Here is a 21,952-nt window from a genome sequence, read left to right as displayed (position 1 = left end):
GTCTGTATTATTGGGGCTGTATATACTGGGCTCTGGGGTATCAGTCTATATTATTGGGGCTGTATATACTGGGCTCTGGGGTATCAGTCTATATTATTGGGGCTGTATATACTGGGCTCTGGGGTATCAGTCTATATTATTGGGGCTGTATATACTGGGCTCTGGGGTATCAGTGTATATTATTGGGGCTGTATATACTGGGCTCTGGGGTATCAGTCTATATTATTGGGGCTGTATATACTGGGCTCTGGGGTATCAGTCTATATTATTGGGGCTGTATATACTGGGCTCTGGGGTATCAGTCTATATTATTGGGGCTGTATATACTGGGCTCTGGGGTATCAGTCTATATTATTGGGGCTGTATATACTGGGCTCTGGGGTATCAGTGTATATTATTGGGGCTGTATATACTGGGCTCTGGGGTATCAGTGTATATTATTGGGGCTGTATATACTGGGCTCTGGGGTATCAGTCTATATTATTGGGGATGTATATACTGGGCTCTGGGGTATCAGTCTATATTATTGGGGCTGTATATATCCTGGGCTCTGGGGTATCAGTGTATATTATTGGGGCTGTATATACTGGGCTCTGGGGTATCAGTGTATATTATTGGGGCTGTATATACTGGGCTCTGGGGTATCAGTCTATATTATTGGGGCTGTATATATCCTGGGCTCTGGGGTATCAGTCTATATTATTGGGGCTGTATATACTGGGCTCTGGGGTATCAGTGTATATTATTGGGGCTGTATATACTGGGCTCTGGGGTATCAGTCTATATTATTGGGGCTGTATATACTGGGCTCTGGGGTATCAGTCTATATTATTGGGGCTGTATATACTGGGCTCTGGGGTATCAGGCTATATTATTGGGGCTGTATATACTGGGCTCTGGGGTATCAGTCTATATTATTGGGGCTGTATATACTGGTCTTAGATGCCCATGTGCTCACACTGCCCTCACCCCATGTGTGTTTGGAATTTTTACCTTTTTATAAAGTTTTCATTTTTACCTTTTGATCTTTTTTTGCTTTTAACCCTCAGTGATGCGTAATGGAAAGACTGAAAGAGAGAGAAACGTACAATCAGATCTAATAAGACGTTCTACTCCTGGCTATAAGATAGAAGCTCGTTCCAACGTTCATACGTTCCATTATACAGCTACAAATATTTAGCTTTATCTATGCATCATGGTTTATACCTGTAAATACTTTGTTTTACCTTTTACATCAGGGTTTATACTGCAGAAACATAAAGAGCTGCGGACACTTTATTTGCTACAGTTACATCCAGAGCTGCATCCACAGTATCTTACATGAAGAAGAATTGAATATCGGCACTCACCGATACGGCTTGAAAGTCTTTGTTTATTCAAACATACCGAGCTCCTGTTTCGCACGCTTTGGCGTGCTTCGTCCGGCCGGACGAAGCACGCCAAAGCGTGCGAAACAGGAGCTCGGTCGCCATTCACTTTCCCCCCACCACCCTCTTCCTTTGTATTCCTCATGTTTGAATAAACAAAGACTTTCAAGCCGAACCGGTGAGTGCCGATATTCAATTCTTCTTCATGTAAGATTTATGAACACTGCCTATCACATCAGAGCACCACCGAAGGCACCGTATGCTACACTAGTAGAGATGAGCGAACTTACAGTAAATTCGATTCGTCACGAACTTCTCGGCTCGGCGGTTGCTGACTTTTCCTGCATAAATTAGTTCAGCTTTCCGGTGCTCCAGTGGGCTGGAAAAGGTGGATACAGTACTAGGAAAGAGTCTCCTAGGACTGTATCCACCTTTTCCAGCCCACCGGAGCACCGGAAAGCTGAATTAATTTATGCAGGAAAAGTCATCAACTGCCGAGCCGAGAAGTTCGTGACGAATCAAATTTACTGTAAGTTTGCTCATCTCTATACACTAGTATCCACCTGACATCCGCTGTTCCACTAAGAAACGCAGTGCCGCACTATCTTCTATGTGAGCTGCATCCACAGTATATATATATATATTTTTTTAATAGTTGTTGTTGATCAGACAGCAGTGCATTGTGGGAGCTCAGACAGAGCTGGATTAGATCAGATCATAAAATGTATCTAAGTCAGGTATCTAAGATCAAGCAGGAGAATTGTACTCTGCAGCTATGACTTTTGACAGGAATAGATACGAATTGATATTAAAAAGCAGAATTGTAAATGCAGCTCTGGAGGTGACTACAGTATAAGGATGGATGGACACATTACAATATATATAGAGATTATGGCTTCTTTTATCAATAATTCCTCACTCCTCAGATCAGATCGGTAGTGTATGAAGTCAGGAGCTCAGTTATTCCCGTAGACCGGCCATTCATTGTTTGGTCACCATTTCTCTTTTTGGCTATGTTCACATGGCAGAATTTTCGCCCGCGAAATTTACTGCAAATTATCTTCAATGGAGATTCCACTGTCCCATTAAAGGGGTTATCCAGGAAAAAACTTTTTTTATATATATATATATATATATATATATATATATCAACTGGCTCCACAAAGTTATAAACAGATTTGTAAATTTAATCTATAAAAAAAATCTTAATCCTTTCAGTACTTATGAGCTTCTGAAGTTAAAGGAAAACGGTCACATATTTTCTCCCGCACTATCCACAGGTATTGGTGGATAGTGCGGGAGACGCTGATTAAAACGAGCCCTACCTTGGTCTGATCCGCGCCGCCGTTCGCCCGCAATTGTAGTTTTGATCTCTGTGAATATCCGGCTGTAACTGGCAAAGGCGGGGCTTCTGCGGGCTAACGGGCACTGACGTCAGCGCCGCTCATGAATATTTATCCCTCCCTCTGGTTAGGAGCGGCGAAGAGAGGGAGAACAGGAGGGATGAATATTCATGAGCGGCGCTGATGTCAGTGCCAATTAGCCCGCAGAAGTCCCGCCTTTGCCAGTTACAGCCGGATATTCACAGAGATCAAAACTACAATTGCGGGCGAACGGCGGCGCGGATCAGACCAAGGTAGGGCTCGTTTTAATCAGCGTCTCCCGCACTATCCACCAATACCTGTGGATAGTGCGGGAGAAAATATGTGACAGTTTTCCTTTAAGGTTGTTCTTTTCTGTCCAAGTGCTCTCTGATGACACCTGTCTCGGGAACCACCCAGTTTAGAAGCAAATCCCCATAGCAAACCTCTTCTAAACTGGGCATTTCCTGAGATACGTGTCATCAGAGAGCACTTAGACAGAAAAGAACAACCTTAACTTCAGAAGCTCATAAGTACTGAAAGGATTAATATTTTTTAATAGAAGTAATTTACAAATCTGTTTAACTTTCTGGAGCCAGTTGATATATATATATATATAAAAAGTTTTTTTTCCTGGAATACCCCTTTAACACAGCGGAAATTACGCATTCTGGATCCCGCAAAATGATAAGACATACAAGAAAGGAAGGTCTAAATAAAATATATGGATAAAGATGAGTTAAAAATGGAGCTCGTAGGGTGTGTGTGTGTGAATGGCGTTGTCTATGCGTGCTTCTCCTGTACTGTCGTTCTAGTGGGCCTCCCACCCCTCGCTTACTTGTACTCGTCCTAGTTCCTGTATAGATGATAGACATTCCTTGCCTGGATTTTGCTGGGAGCGGAGGGGGGGGGGGGGGGGTGTCTACAGTTTTGTTACTTGTTTGTTGTTGAAATTGATTAAAAACCAATAAAAATATGTTTAAAAAAATGATGAGTTAAAAATCAATAAATTTACTGTATTGAATAAAAAAAATAGTGAAATGCATATACACAGTCCACCCATAGGGCCCTTGTGGGTGGTTATGGTAAGATAAGTGTACAAATGATGCAAAGAAATAAAAAAAAATAAAAAAAAATAAAAAAAATGTGTATATATATATATATATATATATATATATATATATATAAAATAATAAATAAATAAGGATAGCAGCATCAAATATATATAAAACCTTAAAAAGCTGAAAAAAAAAGGGGTGCGGGGGCACCACTCAACTGCAGGACAAACAATGCTGATAATAATGTTCCAATATGAAGGTGGGGAAAAGATCAGTCCTGTGCGTAATGCGGAATAATGTAAATCATGGAATGAACGTACGGTATGTATGCGAAGATTGTGGCGATTGTTAACAATGTCCATCAATAATGCGCAAATGAAATAAGAGATGATCCTGTAATAGATACTTGTACACGGTACCGCTTACTAGAGATGAGCGAACTTACAGTAAATTTGATTTGTCACGAACTTGTCGGCTCGGCAGTTGATGACTTATCTTGCGTAAATTAGTTCAGCTTTCCGGTGCTCCGGTGGGCTGGAAAAGGTGGATACAGTCCTAGGAAAGAGTCTCCTAATACTGTATCCACCTTTTCCAGCCCACCGGAGCACCGGAAAGCTGAACAAATTTATGCAGGATAAGTCATCAACTGCCGAGCTGAGAAGTTCGTGACGAATCGAATTTACTGTAAGTTCGCTCATCTCTACCGCTCACCCTTAGCCGTTTAAGCGCGTCCTCCCTGGTTCATGGTTCTTTTACAGGATCATCTCTTATTTCATTTGCGCATTATTGATGGACATTGTTAACAATCGCCACAATCTTCGCATACATACCGTACGTTCATTCCATGATTTACATAATTCCGCATTACGCACAGGACTGATCTCTTCCCCACCTTCATATTGGAACATCAATATCAGCATTGTTTTAGTTTTAGACATGAATGGCGGTGGCGTGCCGTCACAAGGGGACGTGGCCATAGACATGAATGAAGAGGGCCTGGCGTCACGACACGAGGGGCGGCCTCCGGCGCTGAGCGTTCTGAACAAAATGAATGTTTTTGAAAGCACAGAAATTCCACAAAACTGTGAAAACTCCGCAGGCTACATTTCTGAGCGGAATAGCCGTAATTTCGCCGTGTGAACATGGTCTTTTAGGGCGGCTCTCACAAGATGTTTTCCGGACATTTTGTTTTCTCACTTGTTGGAGTCTACGTATCCTTTCTTCTTCACATTCTTCAGCTCGTCTTGTCGCACATTTTTTTTAACTATTTGTTTATGGGATTGTTTTTTTGTTGGAGACATTGCTCCCCTCTCTAACTACCAACTATCTCTTAGCGCAGCTCTTGAAGTCTTTGTTATCTTGGGCAGAATCTTAAATCTTCCGGTTTTCGTACGTCTAATTACTCGCCATTATCTCCTTCAGATTCGCGATCATTACGCTAAACAATAAAGCCGCCGGTAATGACTCTTACCGTTTTTAGTTGTCCAAGGTCAAGCAATTACGAGACCATCGCTCAAAGTGACAGGAGATTGTAAATGGTTTATGAGGGAATTTATCATCTACTGCGGCCGCTGACCTGATCTCATAAGACATATACCCCAATCAGCCAGCAGACCCCAATCAGCCAGCAGACCCCAATCAGCCAGCAGACCCCAATCAGCCAGCAGACCCCAATCAGCCAGCAGACCCCAATCAGCCAGCAGACCCCAATCAGCCAGCAGACCCCAATCAGCCAGCAGACCCCAATCAGCCAGCAGACCCCAATCAGCCAGCAGACCCCAATCAGCCAGCAGACCCCAATCAGCCAGCAGACCCCGATCAGCCAGCAGACCCCAATCAGCCAGCAGACCCCAATCAGCCAGCAGACCCCAATCAGCCAGCAGACCCCAATCAGCCAGCAGACCCCGATCAGTCAGCAGACCCCGATCAGCCAGCAGACCCCGATCAGCCAGCAGACCCCAATCAGCCAGCAGACCCCAATCAGCCAGCAGACCCCAATCAGTCAGCAGTCCCCAATCAGCCAGCAGACCCCAATCAGCCAGCAGACCCCGATCAGCCAGCAGTCCCCGATCAGCCAGCAGTCCCCGATCAGCCAGCAGTCCCCGATCAGCCAGCAGTCCCCGATCAGCCAGCAGACCCCGATCAGTCAGCAGACCCCGATCAGCCAGCAGACCCCAATCAGTCAGCAGTCCCCGATCAGCCAGCAGTCCCCGATCAGCCAGCAGTCCCCGATCAGCCAGCAGTCCCCGATCAGCCAGCAGTCCCCGATCAGCCAGCAGACCCCGATCAGCCAGCAGTCCCCGATCAGCCAGCAGACCCCGATCAGCCAGCAGACCCCAATCTATCAGCAGACCCCAATCAGCCAGCAGACCCCAATCAGCCAGCAGACCCCAATCAGTCAGCAGTCCCCGATTAGTCAGCCAGCAGACCCCGATCAGCCAGCAGTCCCCGATCAGCCAGCAGTCCCCGATCAGTCAGCAGACCCGGATCAGTCAGCAGACCCGGATCAGTCAGCAGACCCGGATCAGTCAGCAGACCCGGATCAGCCAGCAGACCCGGATCAGCCAGCAGACCCCGATCAGCCAGCAGACCCCGATCAGCCAGCAGACCCCAATCAGTCAACAGTCCCCGATTAGTCAGCCAGCAGACCCCAATCAGCCAGCAGACCCCGATCAGCCAGCAGTCCCCGATCAGCCAGCAGTCCCCGATCAGCCAGCAGTCCCCGATCAGTCAGCAGTCCCCGGATCAGTCAGCAGACCCGGATCAGCCAGCAGACCCCAATCAGTCAGCAGTCCCTGATTAGTCAGCAGACCCCGATCAGCCAGCAGTCCCCGATTAGTCAGCAGACCCCGATCAGCAGGGCCGGACTGGGTGTGAACACCAGCCCTGGAAAAAATTACATACCAGCCCCATAGTGTTGCGTCATTATACCAGCGCATCATCATTTTCTTGTTCATAAAAGGTAAAATCATGCATTTGAAAGCTTATTTGAAGAGTGCCGTATTTATAGATAAAACATATATAAAGAGCAAGAGCATTAGGTGCAGTATAGCTCCCCACATTAGGTGCAGTATAGTTCCCCCACATTAGGTAGGCAGTATAGTTCCCCACATTAGGGGCAGTATAGTTCCCCCACATTAGGTGCAGTATAGTTCCCCCACATTAGGTGCAGTATAGTTCCCCACATTAGGTGCAGTATAGTTCCCCCACATTAGGTGCAGTATAGTTCCCCCACATTAGGTGCAGTATAGTTTCCCCACATTAGATGCAGTATAGGTCCCCCACATTAGGTGCAGTATAGTTCCCCCACATTAGGTGCAGTATAGTTCCCCCACATTAGATGCAGTATAGTTCCCCCACATTAGGTGCAGTCACTGAGGACAAGCAGGGCTCTGTACATTGAGGACAAGCAGGGCTCTGTACATTGAGGACAAGCGGGGCTCTGTACACTGAGGACAAGCAGGGCCTGTACGAGAGAGAGAGCAGGGCGGCGGGCGCACTGATCGGTGGAATATTGAATTCCGGCGTGGCACGCTGCTGCACTTAGACATGAGGTCACGTCACCCCCTATGGTGACGTGACCTCACGTCTAAGCGCAGCAGCGCGCCTTGCCGGAGTTCAAAGTGCCTCCCCAGGCAGCCACACTGACCACCCAGGGCCGAAAGTAAGAAGCAGGGCTGGCCTGGGACAGTGCAGGGCCGGCCCTCTTTTTCTGTTAAGATATTAATTGTGGGCCCCGGGCGGCCTATGCGGGCCACCTGTGCAGCCCGCTGGGCCTATTTTCATTACTCCGGCCCTGCAAATTCCCGGTATCCCCGTAGGCCAGTCCGGGCCTGCCGATCAGTCAGCATTCCTCAGCCGGCAAAGGGCAAATCTGTGTAATTTTATTTCATTGCTTCTAGGACTATGACAACACTGCCTGTATAACATAAAGGCTATATATATCCTCTAGGTTACTGCTCTGAGTCCTGTAACTCTGAAGCTGCTGTTGGACTAGATGTCCCAGCATGCCCTCTCTACCTCTGGCTGTAAGGACTGGATTTGGATTGGTTACAGATCTCTGGTCTATGGAGTCACAGTATCCTATATAGGAAAGGTCGGAGGCCACCCACCCCCCCCCCCCCCCCCCCGCCACCCGATCTATCAGTCACAATCAATGGCTCCATTGTGTCCCCGATCCCATAAGTCCACTTTCACACTGCACATCCAGTCCCTCACAACCTCCTGTCGCCACCACCTCTAAAACATTTCTTGAATCCACTCATTCCTCAACTTTGACGCCACCAAACTACAGGTACATGCCCTCACCATCTCCCACTTGGACTACTGCAACATCCTCCTCTGTGGTCTTCCATCCAATCCATCCTCATCTCTGCTGCTTGACTGCCAATCACTTTACTGGCTACACTCTGCCCAATGAACTGTTCACCATGACATCCAAGACTGTCCACAGCCGGTCACTTTAAAGCCTTCCCTTCCCCATGTTACATATAGTATTAACCTCAATTATACACCAGAGTTGTACTCACTATTCTGCTGGTGAAGTCACTGTGTACATACATTACATTACTTATCCTGTACTGATCCTGAGTAATATCCTGTATTATACTCCAGAGCTGTACTCACTATTCTGCTGGTGAGGTCACTGTGTACATACATTACATTACTTATCCTGTACTGATCCTGAGTTATATCCTGTATTATACTCCAGAGCTGTACTCACTATTCTGCTGGTGGGATCACTGTGTACATACATTACATTACTTATCCTGTACTGATCCTGAGTTATATATCAGACAGGAGGCTCATATCTTATGCATTAATCTTTCGTTATTAATGCCCATAGCAGAAAAAATTCACTATTCAATGTAAAGAAAAATGAACAGAAACTTGAACTACAACTCCCAGCAGTCCTAGGGCCACAGTGGCCACTCCCAACCCTGTAGGCCCTATATAAGGACTGCCTCATAACAGATCTTTCTCTTTCTTTCTGCTCATAGCAGATTTCAGATAAGTGATTCCATTTCTATATATATATTTTTTCAGTTATATCTGGCGCTTTTATAGCCTGGGGGAGGTACCTTTCCTTCTCCCTCACTATATAGTGCTCTTCTTTATTCATATTTGTATATATTTATTTATAGTTAATTATTTATAATTAATTATTTTATTTACTTCCATTATATTCTGTCCATTAATATCATTGTTATTGTATAAATATATCGCTGCCTGTAGCGGCATTTCGCGGCTTTTTCCTTCTATTACTTTCTCCTCGTTCTCTCTGTCTCCTTTCCGCCATTTTACCTTTTTTCCCATCCTCCTTCGCTATTTCGCGTGCGCGGGCGGGTCCTCTCGTCAGGCCGCGTCTTTCGGCGCGGCCCTTGCTGGTTCTCTGGGCGGTTCCCCACTGACGTTTCAGTGGGCGGTCCCGGACAGAGCCAATAGTGATTCCAGGAGATGTAGTCTCATGAGACTTCGTCCCTGGTGTTTTCTGTACCTTCGGCTCTCCTCCCACCGTAGCGCCAGTGCAGTGCTAACGGTGTGGAGGTCGGAGCCTGGACTTGTTTCTTCCTCAGTAAGCCCATTGCCCTAGGTGAACCATTTTTCCACCCAGACGCGATATCCCACCCTCGCTCTGGCGACTGGACCCCGCTACCTCATGTATCCCAGTATGTGGAGTTCTGGGCACGTAGGGCCATTGAAAGGACTAACCGTAACAAATTACGGGCGGAATGTCCCAGACCTTTTATACCAAAGAAAGTGGTCGCTACTCCCGAGGTAGACCCTATCCTAGCCAAATACCTGGGTAAGTCTGGAAAATTCCCGAAAAAAGGAATAGAACGGTCTCTAAAGACCATCCAGGATCGTATTTTAGACCTATTGGGCCCACTCACAAAGTTCCTGAACCTTTCAGAACAGGCCGCTGCGGCAGATCAACCCGTGGATCTGACCCAACTCCGGGAGTGGGCCCAAAGGGCCATATGTCTGGTCGGCAGCGCCAATACAGCGTGCTCTACTGAGCGCAGGCGCTCTATCCTTATGCGGCTTGACCCGCAATTGACCCACCTAGCCGAGACTGAACCAGGACCCTCGGCAGAGGGTATGCTTTTTGGGGATAACCTGATTAAGGATATTAACAAATTTGTTGGGCTCTTCAATAGTCTGGACAAGGCCCAAACCTCTCTAAAGAAATACGGGGCCAACAAGGTTTTCCCGGGGCCGGCAGAAATAGGGGCCGTTCTGCCGGCCGGACCTCTTCATACAGGCCGTATCCTAGGGCAACGGCTCCACCGCTGTATCCCCAGGCTCCACCCTCCTATACCATGCCAGTGGCACAACCGGCGCCATTCTTCCCGCCCAGGGGCAGACCGTGGCGCGGCCGTGGAGGCAGAGGATATCCCCGATCTCGCCCTCCTACCGGTAAGTGTTCCACCCATTCCACTATCACACATTCCTGTGGGGGACCGTCTTCAGTATTTTATCCACGCCTGGTCTGCGATTACGGCAGACGCGTGGATTCTCACGACTATAACGGGTTACCATACAGATCTTCTCACCCCTCCGGAGCTGGGCATACTACCCCTTCCCATCCGGTTTTCACTTCAAAACGTTACCCTCATAGCAAAGAATTGCAGGACCTTTTGTCCAAGCGAGCGGTTGTAGAGGTCAGCCCGTCATCCCCGGGGTTTGTCAGCAACCTTTTCCTCGTCAAGAAAAAAGGAGGCGGATTCCGCCCCGTGATAAACCTTCGGGATCTCAACCAACATGTCGCCTATCGACATTTCAAGATGGAAGGCATACATTGCCTTCGGGACCTTCTGCAAACGGGAGACTGGCTGGTGAAGGTGGACTTAAAAGACGCCTACCTCACCGTCCCCATGGACACGGCTTCCCAACAACTACTCCGTTTCATCTGGAGAGATCAGATGTGGCAATTTACTTGCCTTCCTTTCGGTCTCTCGTCTGCCCCCTGGTGCTTCACCAAACTATTGAAACCATTGGTGGCTTCCCTGAGGAGCAGAGGGGTTCGTCTGATCATTTATCTGGACGACATCCTCATCATGGCTCGCTCAAAGAATCAAGCCTCTCTCCACTTGGGGTGGACGATTTCCCTCTTACAAGGACTCGGATTGCTAATCAACCGCGAGAAATCAGTCCTCGCCCCTGTACAGGAGCCTGAGTTGTTGGGTTTCTTGGTGGACACCAATCAGGCTGTGTTGCGCTTACCCAAGGCGAAGTTGGCTCTTATTCGCAAGGAGATCAGGGCAGTTTTGCGCAAAGGCTTTTTGTCCTTGCGGACCCTAGCTCGCCTGGTGGGTCTCTTGGCGGCCTCCATTCAGGCCATATTCCCGGCCCCTCTACACTACAGGGCCCTCCAGAGACTCAAAATCCTTCATCTTCGGCAAGGCCTCAAGTACGCAGACGAGATACCCCTCGATGCGGAGGCCAAGGCAGAATTGCGGTGGTGGCTACGTCATGCCGTCGAATGGAATGGCAAGACTATCTTCAATTCCAATCCGGACTTCATTCTAGAGTCGGATGCGAGCCGCCTAGGCTGGGGCGCTCGTTTTGGAGACGCCACTACGGGAGGGACCTGGTCCTCAGAGGAATCCCTCCTTCACATCAATGCATTAGAACTTCTGGCGGCATCATTTGCCGTCAAGAGCTTCCTGTCAGAGGTGTCCAATTGCTGCGTATTATTACGCATGGACAATGTTGCGACGGTACAGTATGTCAACCGCCTGGGGGGCACCAGATCCAAAATCCTTGCCGACATCGCAAGGGGTTTTTGGCATTTCTGTCTCTCCCGCAACATCGTGCCGTTGGCAGAATATATTCCGGGGGTTTCCAATGCGGTAGCCGATTGGAATTCTCGCTATCTTCTGGACTCCAGCGACTGGCGTCTGGATCGTTCCATCTTCTTTCAGCTGAATCTCCTTTGGGGTCCGTTGAGCATAGATCTCTTTGCCTCACGCCTCAATCATCATCTACCTCGATTCTTCAGCTGGCGGCCAGACCCAGAGGCAGTCGCGGTCAACGCCTTTCGCCAAATATGGCCGGAGGGGACGCACTATGCGTTTCCCCCGTTCTCCATGATCCCCAAGGTACTCCTACATCTAGCGAACCAGAAGGCGAACGTTGTGTTGATCACCCCCTGGTGGCCGACACAGCCCTGGTTTCCCCTCCTTCTGGGGATGACCTTGGATTATCCCAGGTTACTGCCGAGTTTCCCGCAAGTTCTCTCCAACCCAACCAGGTGTATCCACCCTCTAGTAGCGGAGGGCAACCTGACTCTCCTAGCGTGGTTGGTTTCAGGGTGCCGGACACAGACGGCGACCTTTCTCAATCAGCTAGGGACCTACTCGCCCTGGCCTGGGCCCCCGGGACTCGATCGGCATATCGATCAGCCTCGAGACTTTGGGTGCGTTGGTGTGATCAACGACAGGTTGATCCCATACAAGCGCCTATATCTATAATAGTAAATTATCTGGCGGATTCTTTTGAATCCGGTAAATCATTCAGCTCCATCAACGTGTACCGGTCGACAATTTCCGCTTATCACTACCCGGTGGACTCGTTGCCGGTCGGCAAACATCCATTGGTGTGTAGGTTGTTGCATGGCATCAAATTTAAGCGTCCTCCACGTCCTAAATATCAATCCACTTGGGATGTTTCCCGATTGCTGGACATGTTCTCTGGATGGGAGGACAATGAGGCGCTTTCTTTGTGCCTGTTGTCCTACAAACTTACGGTCCTATTATGCCTGGTCTCCATCAAGAGAGTCTCAGACGTTAAAGCCCTGGACATCTCTAGGCGTCAATTCTCGCCTCAAGGTGTAAACTTCTCGGTGGTGCGCAGGACCAAAACGAGTTTACATTCTGTTTTCTACCCTTATTTTCCAGCACATCCTCGCCTCTGCGTTGTTCGTTGCCTTCAAACTTACGAGTCGCTCACTGCTGAGCTACGTTCTCCTGACTTTTCTCAACTCCTTGTCTCTTATGTCAAGCCTCATCATCCGGTCACCTCCGCAACCCTGGCGCGGTGGGTCCGATCCGCCATGGAGATGGCGGGCATAGACGTGTCCCTTTTTGGGGCACATTCGTCCAGGGGAGCTATGGCCACTAAAGTGGTCACGACGGGTGGTTCCCTTGCTGATCTTTTAATGGCGGCCGATTGGTCTTCTGAATCTACCTTTCGTCATTTCTACTTCAGACCGGAGGAACATGTCTCCATGTCGGTTTTATGATGTTTTGCTTATGTTCGTATGTATTTTATCTGGATGCTAGCTTTGAACCTGCATAAGATATGAGCCTCCTGTCTGATATATAAATCGAGATTTTCCTAGCTTGTGACGGAAAATATTAGTTATATGAAGACAGGAGGCGAGTATCTTCCCTCCCTACCCAACCCTATTACGTTTCTACATTCTCTTTTCAGGGTACTGATCACGGCAGCTGGTTCCTGTGCATGGATAACCTGTTGGTCGAATGCGTTGGGTTTATCTAGGGTCCCCGTTGGGACGAAGTTGAAGTTCCCCAGTTTGCCTCCGGAAGCTGAGATGTCGGGCCGGTTGGTCGACGAGTCTGGAGGATTACGGTGACGTCCGCTTGGAGTTCATGGTTCCGGTGCAGTGGCGATTCGCATACAGAAAGAGGAAGATCTGTTATGAGGCAGTCCTTATATAGGGCCTACAGGGTTGGGAGTGGCCACTGTGGCCCTAGGACTGCTGGGAGTTGTAGTTCAAGTTTCTGTTCATTTTTCTTTACATTGAATAGTGAATTTTTCTGCTATGGGCATTAATAAAGAAAGATTAATGCATAAGATACTCGCCTCCTGTCTTCATATAACTAATATTTTCCGTCACAAGCTAGGAAAATCTCGATTTATATCCTGTATTATACTCCAGAGCTGTACTCACTATTCTGCTGGTGAGGTCACTGTGTACATACATTACATTACTTATCCTGTACTGATCCAGAGTTATATCCTGTATTATACTCCAGAGCTGTACTCACTATTCTGCTGGTGAGGTCACTGTGTACATACATTACATTACTTATCCTGTACTGATCCTGAGTTATATCCTGTATTATACTCCAGAGCTGCACTCACTATTCTGCTGGTGAGATCACTGTGTACATACATTACATTACTTATCCTGTACTGATCGTGAGTTATATTCTGTATTATACTCCAGAGCTGCACTCACTATTCTGCTGGTGAGGTCACTGTGTACATACATTACATTACTTATCCTGTACTGATCCTGAGTTATATCCTGTATTATACTCCAGAGCGGCACTCACTATTCTGCTGGCTGTTTTTGGAGACAATAATAGATGATGGGGGTTTGAGTTGTCATTTGGCCCCATAGACCTCAATCTGTCGCTGTTTGTTCTATGGTTTTTGTGTGTTCCGGATTATCAAGTTGCGTACAGTCGGACTCCCCCGGGTTGTATATATTGTCCATATAAATCCTTTCTTCCTTCGCTCCCTCGGTCTCGGTTCTGCTCCCATTTCCCTGCTGATATAATTTGGCGCTTTTTATTACGTTCACTGCCCGGGGTTGACAGACGAGGCGCAATGTTTTATCTTCCCTCCTTCCTACAGGTTTATCTGCGACGCTTTCCACCTAATCTGGGAAATACATTATAGAAACATCAATCCGGCAACACGGCGGTGGCCGACGTGAGGTAAAACTAATGAAAATAAAGTGATCCCACCGCAGGAAGCCGCTCACTCCCGCTCCTTCTGTGAATTACAACCGGGGTACGGTAATAACAATAACTTAATGTGGGAGGACAACTGCACATGCGCCAAATCTTCTGCGAAGCACAAAGAAATGGCAGCAAAATGCGGGAAATTCTGCCTGGTGGAGGGAGAAGATCTCATCATAAAGATATAAGAACAGCTACTCTTCTATTACTAATGCAGTATGTCATGTCTGAGAAGTAGTCACAGCCCCGCCCCCTGTATGACATCACTGATATAACATAGTGACATGTGATCACAGCCCTGCCCCCTGTATGACTTCACTGATATAACATAGTGACATGCGATCACAGCCCCGCCCCCTGTATGACATCTCTGATATAACATAGTGACATGTGATCACAGCCCCGCCCCCTGTATGACATCACTGATATAACATAGTGACATGTGATCACAGCCCCGCCCCCTGTATGACATCACTGATATTATATAATAGTAATATAATGACATGTGATCACAGCCACGCCCCCTGTATGACATCACTGATATAATATAATGACATGTGATCACAGCCCCGCCCCCTGTATGACATCACTGATATAATATAGTGACATGTGATCACAGCCCCGCCCTCTGTATGACATCACTGATATAATATAATGACATGTGATCACAGCCCCACCCCCTGTATGACATCACTGATATAACATAGTGACATGTGATCACAACCCCACCCCCTGTATGACATCACTGATATAATATAATGACATGTGATCACAGCCCCACAGCTCCCATATGACATCACTGATATAATATAATGACATGTGATCACAGCCCCGCCTCCCATATGACATCACTTATATAATATAATGACATGTGATCACAGCCCCGCCTCCCATATGACATCACTGATATAATATAATGACATGTGATCACAGCCCCGCCCCCCGTATGAGATCACTGATATAATATAATGACATGTGATCACAGCCCCGCCCCACCCCCTGTATGACATCACTGATATAATATAATGACATGTGATCACAGCCCCGCCCCATGTATGACATCACTGATATAACATAGTGACATGTGATCACAGCCCCGCCCCCTGTATGACATCACTGATATAATATAATGACATGTGATCACAGCCCCGCCTCCTATATGACATCACTGATATAATATAATGACATGTGATCATAGCCCTGCCCCCCGTATGAGATCACTGATATAATATAATGACATGTGATCACAGCCCCGCCCCACCCCCTGTATGACATCACTGATATAATATAATGACATGTGATCACAGCCCTGCCCCCTGTATGACATCACTGATATAATATAATGACAATGTGTTCCCAGCCTATTCCTTATATATTAGTGCCCCCTGGTGGTAGGTGATGTCCCGGTGAGGTTAGCCGTGCAGTGTGATCGGGTCAGTCACTGCTCCGGTTACATAAGACAATTTCGCTCCTATTTTTTGCTTTCCCTTTAGTCGACCTTCCAGCGGGACTGAGCTCTTTCTGCATGAGGAGACACATGGAGAGGAGAAGCCATTATCACATTACTGCTGCCTCCTGATCCACAATGGAGTCACCGCGTCCGGTCACCGGGGGCTCAGAGCCGGGGGCAGCGGGTAATCACCAAACTACAGGAACCTACTATTCTGTATTATAATCACCACCAGCTAATAATAATCATCACCACATTATAACCACCGGATCATTATACAGTCATCCCTCAACTTACAATAGTGTCACCATACAATAGTGTCATCATACAATAGTGTCACCGCACAATAGTGTCACCATACAATAGTGTCATCATACAATAGTGTCACCGTACAATACTGTCATCGTACAATAGTGTCATCATACAATAGTGTCACCATACAATAGTGTCATCGTACAATAGTGTCACCGTACAATAGTGTCACCATACAATATTGTCACCGTACAATAGTGTCACCATACAATACTATCACCATACAATACTGTCATCATACAATAGTGTCACCATACAATAGTGTCACCATACAATAGTCTCACCACATTGTCACCATACAATAGTGTCACCATACAATAGTGTCATCGTACAATAGTGTCACCGTACAATAGTGTCATCATACAATAGTGTCATCATACAATAGTGTCACCGTACAATAGTGTCACCATACAATAGTGTCATCATACAATAGTGTCATCATACAATAGTGTCACCGTACAATACTGTCATCGTACAATAGTGTCATCATACAATAGTGTCACCATACAATAGTGTCATCGTACAATAGTGTCACCGTACAATAGTGTCACCATACAATATTGTCACCGTACAATAGTGTCACCATACAATACTATCACCATACAATACTGTCATCATACAATAGTGTCACCATACAATAGTGTCACCATACAATAGTCTCACCACATTGTCACCATACAATAGTGTCACCATACAATAGTGTCATCATACAATAGTGTCACCATACAATAGTCTCACCACAGTGTCACCATACAATAGTGTCACCATACAATAGTGTCACCATACAATAGTGTCATCATACAGTAGTGTCATCATACAATAGTGTCACCATACAATAGTGTCACCATACAATAGTGTCATCATACAGTAGTGTCATCGTACAATAGTGTCACCGTACAATAGTGTCACCATACAATAGTGTCACCATACAATAGTGTCACCGTACAATAGTGTCACCGTACAATAGTGTCACCATACAATACTGTCATCATACAATAGTCTCACCATACAATAGTCTCACCATACAATAATCTCACCACAGTGTCTCCATACAATAGTGTCATCATGCAATAGTGTCATCGTACAATAGTGTCACCATACAATACTGTCATCATACAATGGTGTCACCATACAATAGTGTCACCATACAATAGTGTCACCATACAATACTGTCATCATACAATGGTGTCACCATACAATAGTGTCACCATACAATACTGTCATCATACAATACTGTCATCATATAATACTGTCATCATACAATGGTGTCATCATACAATGGTGTCACCATACAATAGTCTCACCACAGTGTCACCATACAATAGTGTCACCATACAATAGTGTCACCATACAATACTGTCATCATATAATAGTGCCATCATACAATACTGTCATCCTACAATAGTGTCATCATACAATAGTGTCATCATACAATAGTGTCATCATACAATGGTGTCACCGTACAGTAGTGTCATCGTACAGTAGTGTCATCAAACAATAGTGTCACCATACAATAGTGTCATCATACAATAGTGTCACCGTACAGTAGTGTCACCATACAATAGTGTCATCAAACAATAGTGTCACCATACAATACTGTCATCATACAATAGTGCCATCATACAATACTGTCATCCTACAATAGTGTCATCAAACAATAGTGTCACCATACAATAGTGTCACCATACAATAGTGTCATCATACAATAGTGTCCTCATACAATAGTGTCCTCATACAATGGTGTCACCATACAATAGTGTCACCATACAATAGTGTCACCATACAATAGTGTCATCCTACAATACTGTCACCATACAATACTGTCATCCTACAATACTGTCATCATACAATACTGTCATCCTACAATAGTGTCATCATACAATAGTGTCATCAAACAATAGTGTCACCATACAATACTGTCATACAATAGTGCCATCATACAATACTGTCATCCTACAATAGTGTCATCATACAATAGTGTCATCAAACAAGTGTCATCATACAATAGTGTCCTCATACAATGGTGTCACCATACAATAGTGTCACCATACAATAGTGTCACCATACAATACTGTCATCATACAATAGTGCCATCATACAATACTGTCATCCTACAATAGTGTCATCATACAATAGTGTCATCAAACAATAGTGTCACCATACAATAGTGTCACCATACAATAGTGTCACCATACAATAGTGTCATCCAGAGGCATAGCGTGGGGGGTACAGGGGGGGCGCAACATCGGGGGGGGCGGGGGCGCGCTCACACTCGCAGCTCTCTGCCCCTGCCTGGCTCACTCACTCTCTCTGCAGTGCTGGCTGTGCGAATCCGAGCCGCTGGGTTGCCGCCCACTTTTTGGTAAAACACATCATTCTACTGTTTACCGAAAACAGAATGAGGCCTACAATAGGAGCGGCGTGCGTAGTGATGTGATGACAGCGACGTGAGAGCGATGATCCCGGGGAAGCAGGGACGTCCAGGGCGTCGGGGACACCACGGGGACGCGGCGACAGCGATGGAGGGCGACATCCAGGGCAGCGGTGACGGGTCCGGAGCGGCGGGGGCAGGTGAGTAAAACTTCCTATTCTTTCCATTGCACGGATCCCTCAACATATGATGATGGTTTCAACAAACGATGGTTCATTTGGAACGGATTACCATCGTATGTTGAGGGACCACTGTGATGTCACCAAACTCCGAAAATGGGCTGGACAAAATTATTGGCACCTTTTCAAAATTGTGGAAAAATAAGATTGTTTCAAGCATGTGATGTTCCTTTAAACTCAACTGGGGAAAGTAACAAGTGTGCGCAATATAAAAATCACACCTGAAGGCAGATAAAAAGGAGAGAAGTTCACTTTTTGCATTGCATTGTGTGTCTGTGTGTGCCACACTAAGCATGGACAACAGAAAGAGGAGAAGAGAACTGTCTGAGGACTTGAGAACCAAAATTGTGGAAAATTTCAACAATCTCAAGGTTACAAGTCCATCTCCAGAGATCTAGATTTGCCTTTGTTCACAGTGCGCAACATTATCAAGAAGTTTACAACCCATGGCACTGTAGCTAAAATTGATGAAAGGTGTCAACGCAGGATAGTCCGAATGGTGGATAAGCAGCCCCAAACAAGTTCCAAAGATATTCAAGCTGTCCTGCAGGGTCAGGGAGCATCAGTGTCAGCGCAAACTATCCGTTGACACTATGGCAGGAGACCCAGGAGGACCCCACTATGCAGGAGACCCAGGAGGACCCCACTATGCAGGAGACCCAGGAGGACCCCACTATGGAGGAGACCCAGGAGGACCCCACTATGGAGGAGACCCAGGAGGACCCCACTATGGAGGAGACCCAGGAGGACCCCACTATGGAGGAGACCCAGGAGGACCCCACTATGGAGGAGACCCAGGAGGACCCCACTATGGAGGAGACCCAGGAGGACCCCACTATGGAGGAGACCCAGGAGGACCCCACTATGGAGGAGACCCAGGAGGACCCCACTATGGAGGAGACCCAGGAGGACCCCGCTATGGAGGAGACCCAGGAGGACCCCGCTATGGAGGAGACCCAGGAGGACCCCACTATGGAGGAGACCCAGGAGGACCCCACTATGGAGGAGACCCAGGAGGACCCCACTGCTGACATAGACATAAAAAAGCAAGACTACATTTTGTCAAAATGAACTTGATTAAGCCAAAATCCTTCTGGGAAAACGTCTTGTGGACAGATGAGACCAAGATAGAGCTTTTTGGTAAAACACATCATTCTACTGTTTACCGAAAACAGAATGAGGCCTACAAAGAAGAGAGCACAGTACCTACAGTGAAATATGGGGGAGGTCAGTGATGTTTTGGGTTGTTTTGCTGCCTCTGGCACTGGGGGCCTTGAATGTGTACAAGACATCATGAAATCTGAGGATTACCAATGGATTTTGGGTGGCACTGTACAGCCCAGTGTCAGAAAGCTGGGTTTGTGTTCGAGATCTTGGGTCTTCCAGCAGGACAATGACCCCAAACATACGTCAAAAAGCCCCCAGAAATGGATGACAACAAAGCGCTGGAGAGTTCTGAAGTGTCAGCAATGAGTCCAGATCTAAATCCCATTGATCACCTGTGGAGAGATCTTAAAATTGCTGTTGGGAAAAGGCGCCTTCCAATAAGAGACCTGGAGCAGTTTGTGAGAAATACTTCATTTTCTTTAAAAATTTCAGGGGTGCCATGACTGTACAGACAGTCCAGATCTGTGAAACATGTCAATGGCTGGAAGAACTGACCAATCAGAATGGGCATTCTCTGGTAAAAACCCCTGTATCACTGAAGTGTATACACTGACTGGTGTCTGGCAGCACCCCCTACAGTATAGGGAGGTATTACACGTTCTATACTCTTTACCTGTATTACTGAAGTGTATACACTGACTGGTGTCTGGCAGCGCCCCCTACAGTACAGGGAGGTATTACATGTTCTGTACGCTTTACCTGTATTACTGAAGTGTATGCACTGACTGGTGTCTGGTAGCGCCTCCTACAGTACAGGGAGGTATTACATGTTCTGTACTCTTTACCTGTATTACTGACGTGTATGTACTGACTGGTGTCTGGTAGCGCCCCCTACAGTACAGGGAGGTATTACATGTTCTGTACTGTTTACCTGTATTCCTAAAGTGCATGCACTGACTGGTGTCTGGTAGCGCCCCCTACAGTACAGGGAGGTATTACATGTTCTGTACGCTTTACCTGTATTACTGAAGTGTATGCACTGACTGGTGTCTGGTAGCGCCTCCTACAGTACAGGGAGGGACTATTTTGGGACAGTAAGGACTGCTGCTCCCATCATGGACAGACTCTGCCCATGATGGGAGTTGTAGTCCAGGGGCTGAGGTGCAGATCGCAGCATGTCATTATCCAGAAACCTGCTGCGATCCGCATTTATTAACTGTAAAAGCCAGCGGTACATGCAGCTTCACTGCGCTGCACGCCGCTCCTGTATACACTGTCATAATTCATAATCCCTGCCGCCGGGAGATGGGAGCTCTGATTGGTGAAAAGCTATTAACCAATCAGAGGAACTGTATATAGGAGCCGGCGGGCAGCGCAGTGTAGCCGCGTGTGCCGCCGGCTTGTATAGTTAATAAATGCGGATCGCAGCGGATCTCCCTAGAATGATCTGCTGCGATCTGCCCCTCTGCCCTTGGACTACTACTCCTATCATGGGACAGAGTCTGTCCCATGATGGGAGTAGTTCTAGTACCATGGTGCTGCTGAGGGATGGCACTTGCACATCCCCCAGCTGTGGGACTTTTAAGGACTACTACTCCCAACATAGACAAACTCTGCCCATGATTGGAGTTGTAGTCCAGGGGCTGAGGTGCAGATCGCATCCGGTCATTCTGCAGAGACCCGCTGTGATCTGCATTTAAGTTAACAAGCCGGCGGTACATGCGGCTACATTGCGCTCCCCGCTGGCTTCTATAAACACTGTCATAATTCATATTCACCGCCGCTGGAACACAAGAGCTCTGATTGGTGGATAGCTATTGACCAATCAGAGCTCCCGTCTCCCGGCGGGGATTATGAATTATGACAGTGTATATAGAAGACGACAGGGAGCGCAATGTAGACGCATGTATCACCGGCTTGTTAACTTAAATGCGGATCGCAGCGGGTCTCTGCAGTATGACCCGGTGCG

At 46.9% G+C, this 21,952-nt stretch overlaps 2 protein-coding genes across 6 annotated transcripts in view; one reads left to right on the top strand and one right to left on the bottom strand.

Moving 5' to 3' along the window:
• Positions 1-21,952, bottom strand: part of LOC130291147 (connector enhancer of kinase suppressor of ras 2-like) — a 563,764-nt gene that overhangs the window by 30,174 nt on the left and 511,638 nt on the right. For both annotated transcript variants that reach the window (XM_056539606.1, XM_056539607.1), the window contains exon 16: positions 1,019-1,067. In XM_056539606.1, the coding sequence (XP_056395581.1) occupies positions 1,019-1,067 (49 nt within the window). The remainder of the gene's footprint in view (positions 1-1,018; positions 1,068-21,952) is intronic.
• The window catches only part of LOC130291148 (uncharacterized), a 96,193-nt gene that overhangs the window by 39,675 nt on the left and 34,566 nt on the right, over positions 1-21,952 (top strand). For 2 of the 4 annotated variants that reach the window (XM_056539613.1, XM_056539611.1), the window contains one exon: positions 1,050-1,330. The exons of 1 other annotated variant lie outside the window; for it this stretch is intronic. The gene's annotated coding sequence lies outside the window, so the exon portion shown is untranslated. Of the gene's footprint in view, positions 1-1,049; positions 1,331-13,224; positions 13,566-21,952 lie in introns of those variants that run through there. One more of the 4 variants, XM_056539612.1, reaches the window with a different exon arrangement.

Source organism: Hyla sarda, chromosome 9, assembly GCF_029499605.1.
Source record: "Hyla sarda isolate aHylSar1 chromosome 9, aHylSar1.hap1, whole genome shotgun sequence".
Classification (NCBI taxonomy): domain Eukaryota; kingdom Metazoa; phylum Chordata; class Amphibia; order Anura; family Hylidae; genus Hyla; species Hyla sarda.
This window is presented reverse-complemented; position numbering and strand designations above follow the sequence as displayed.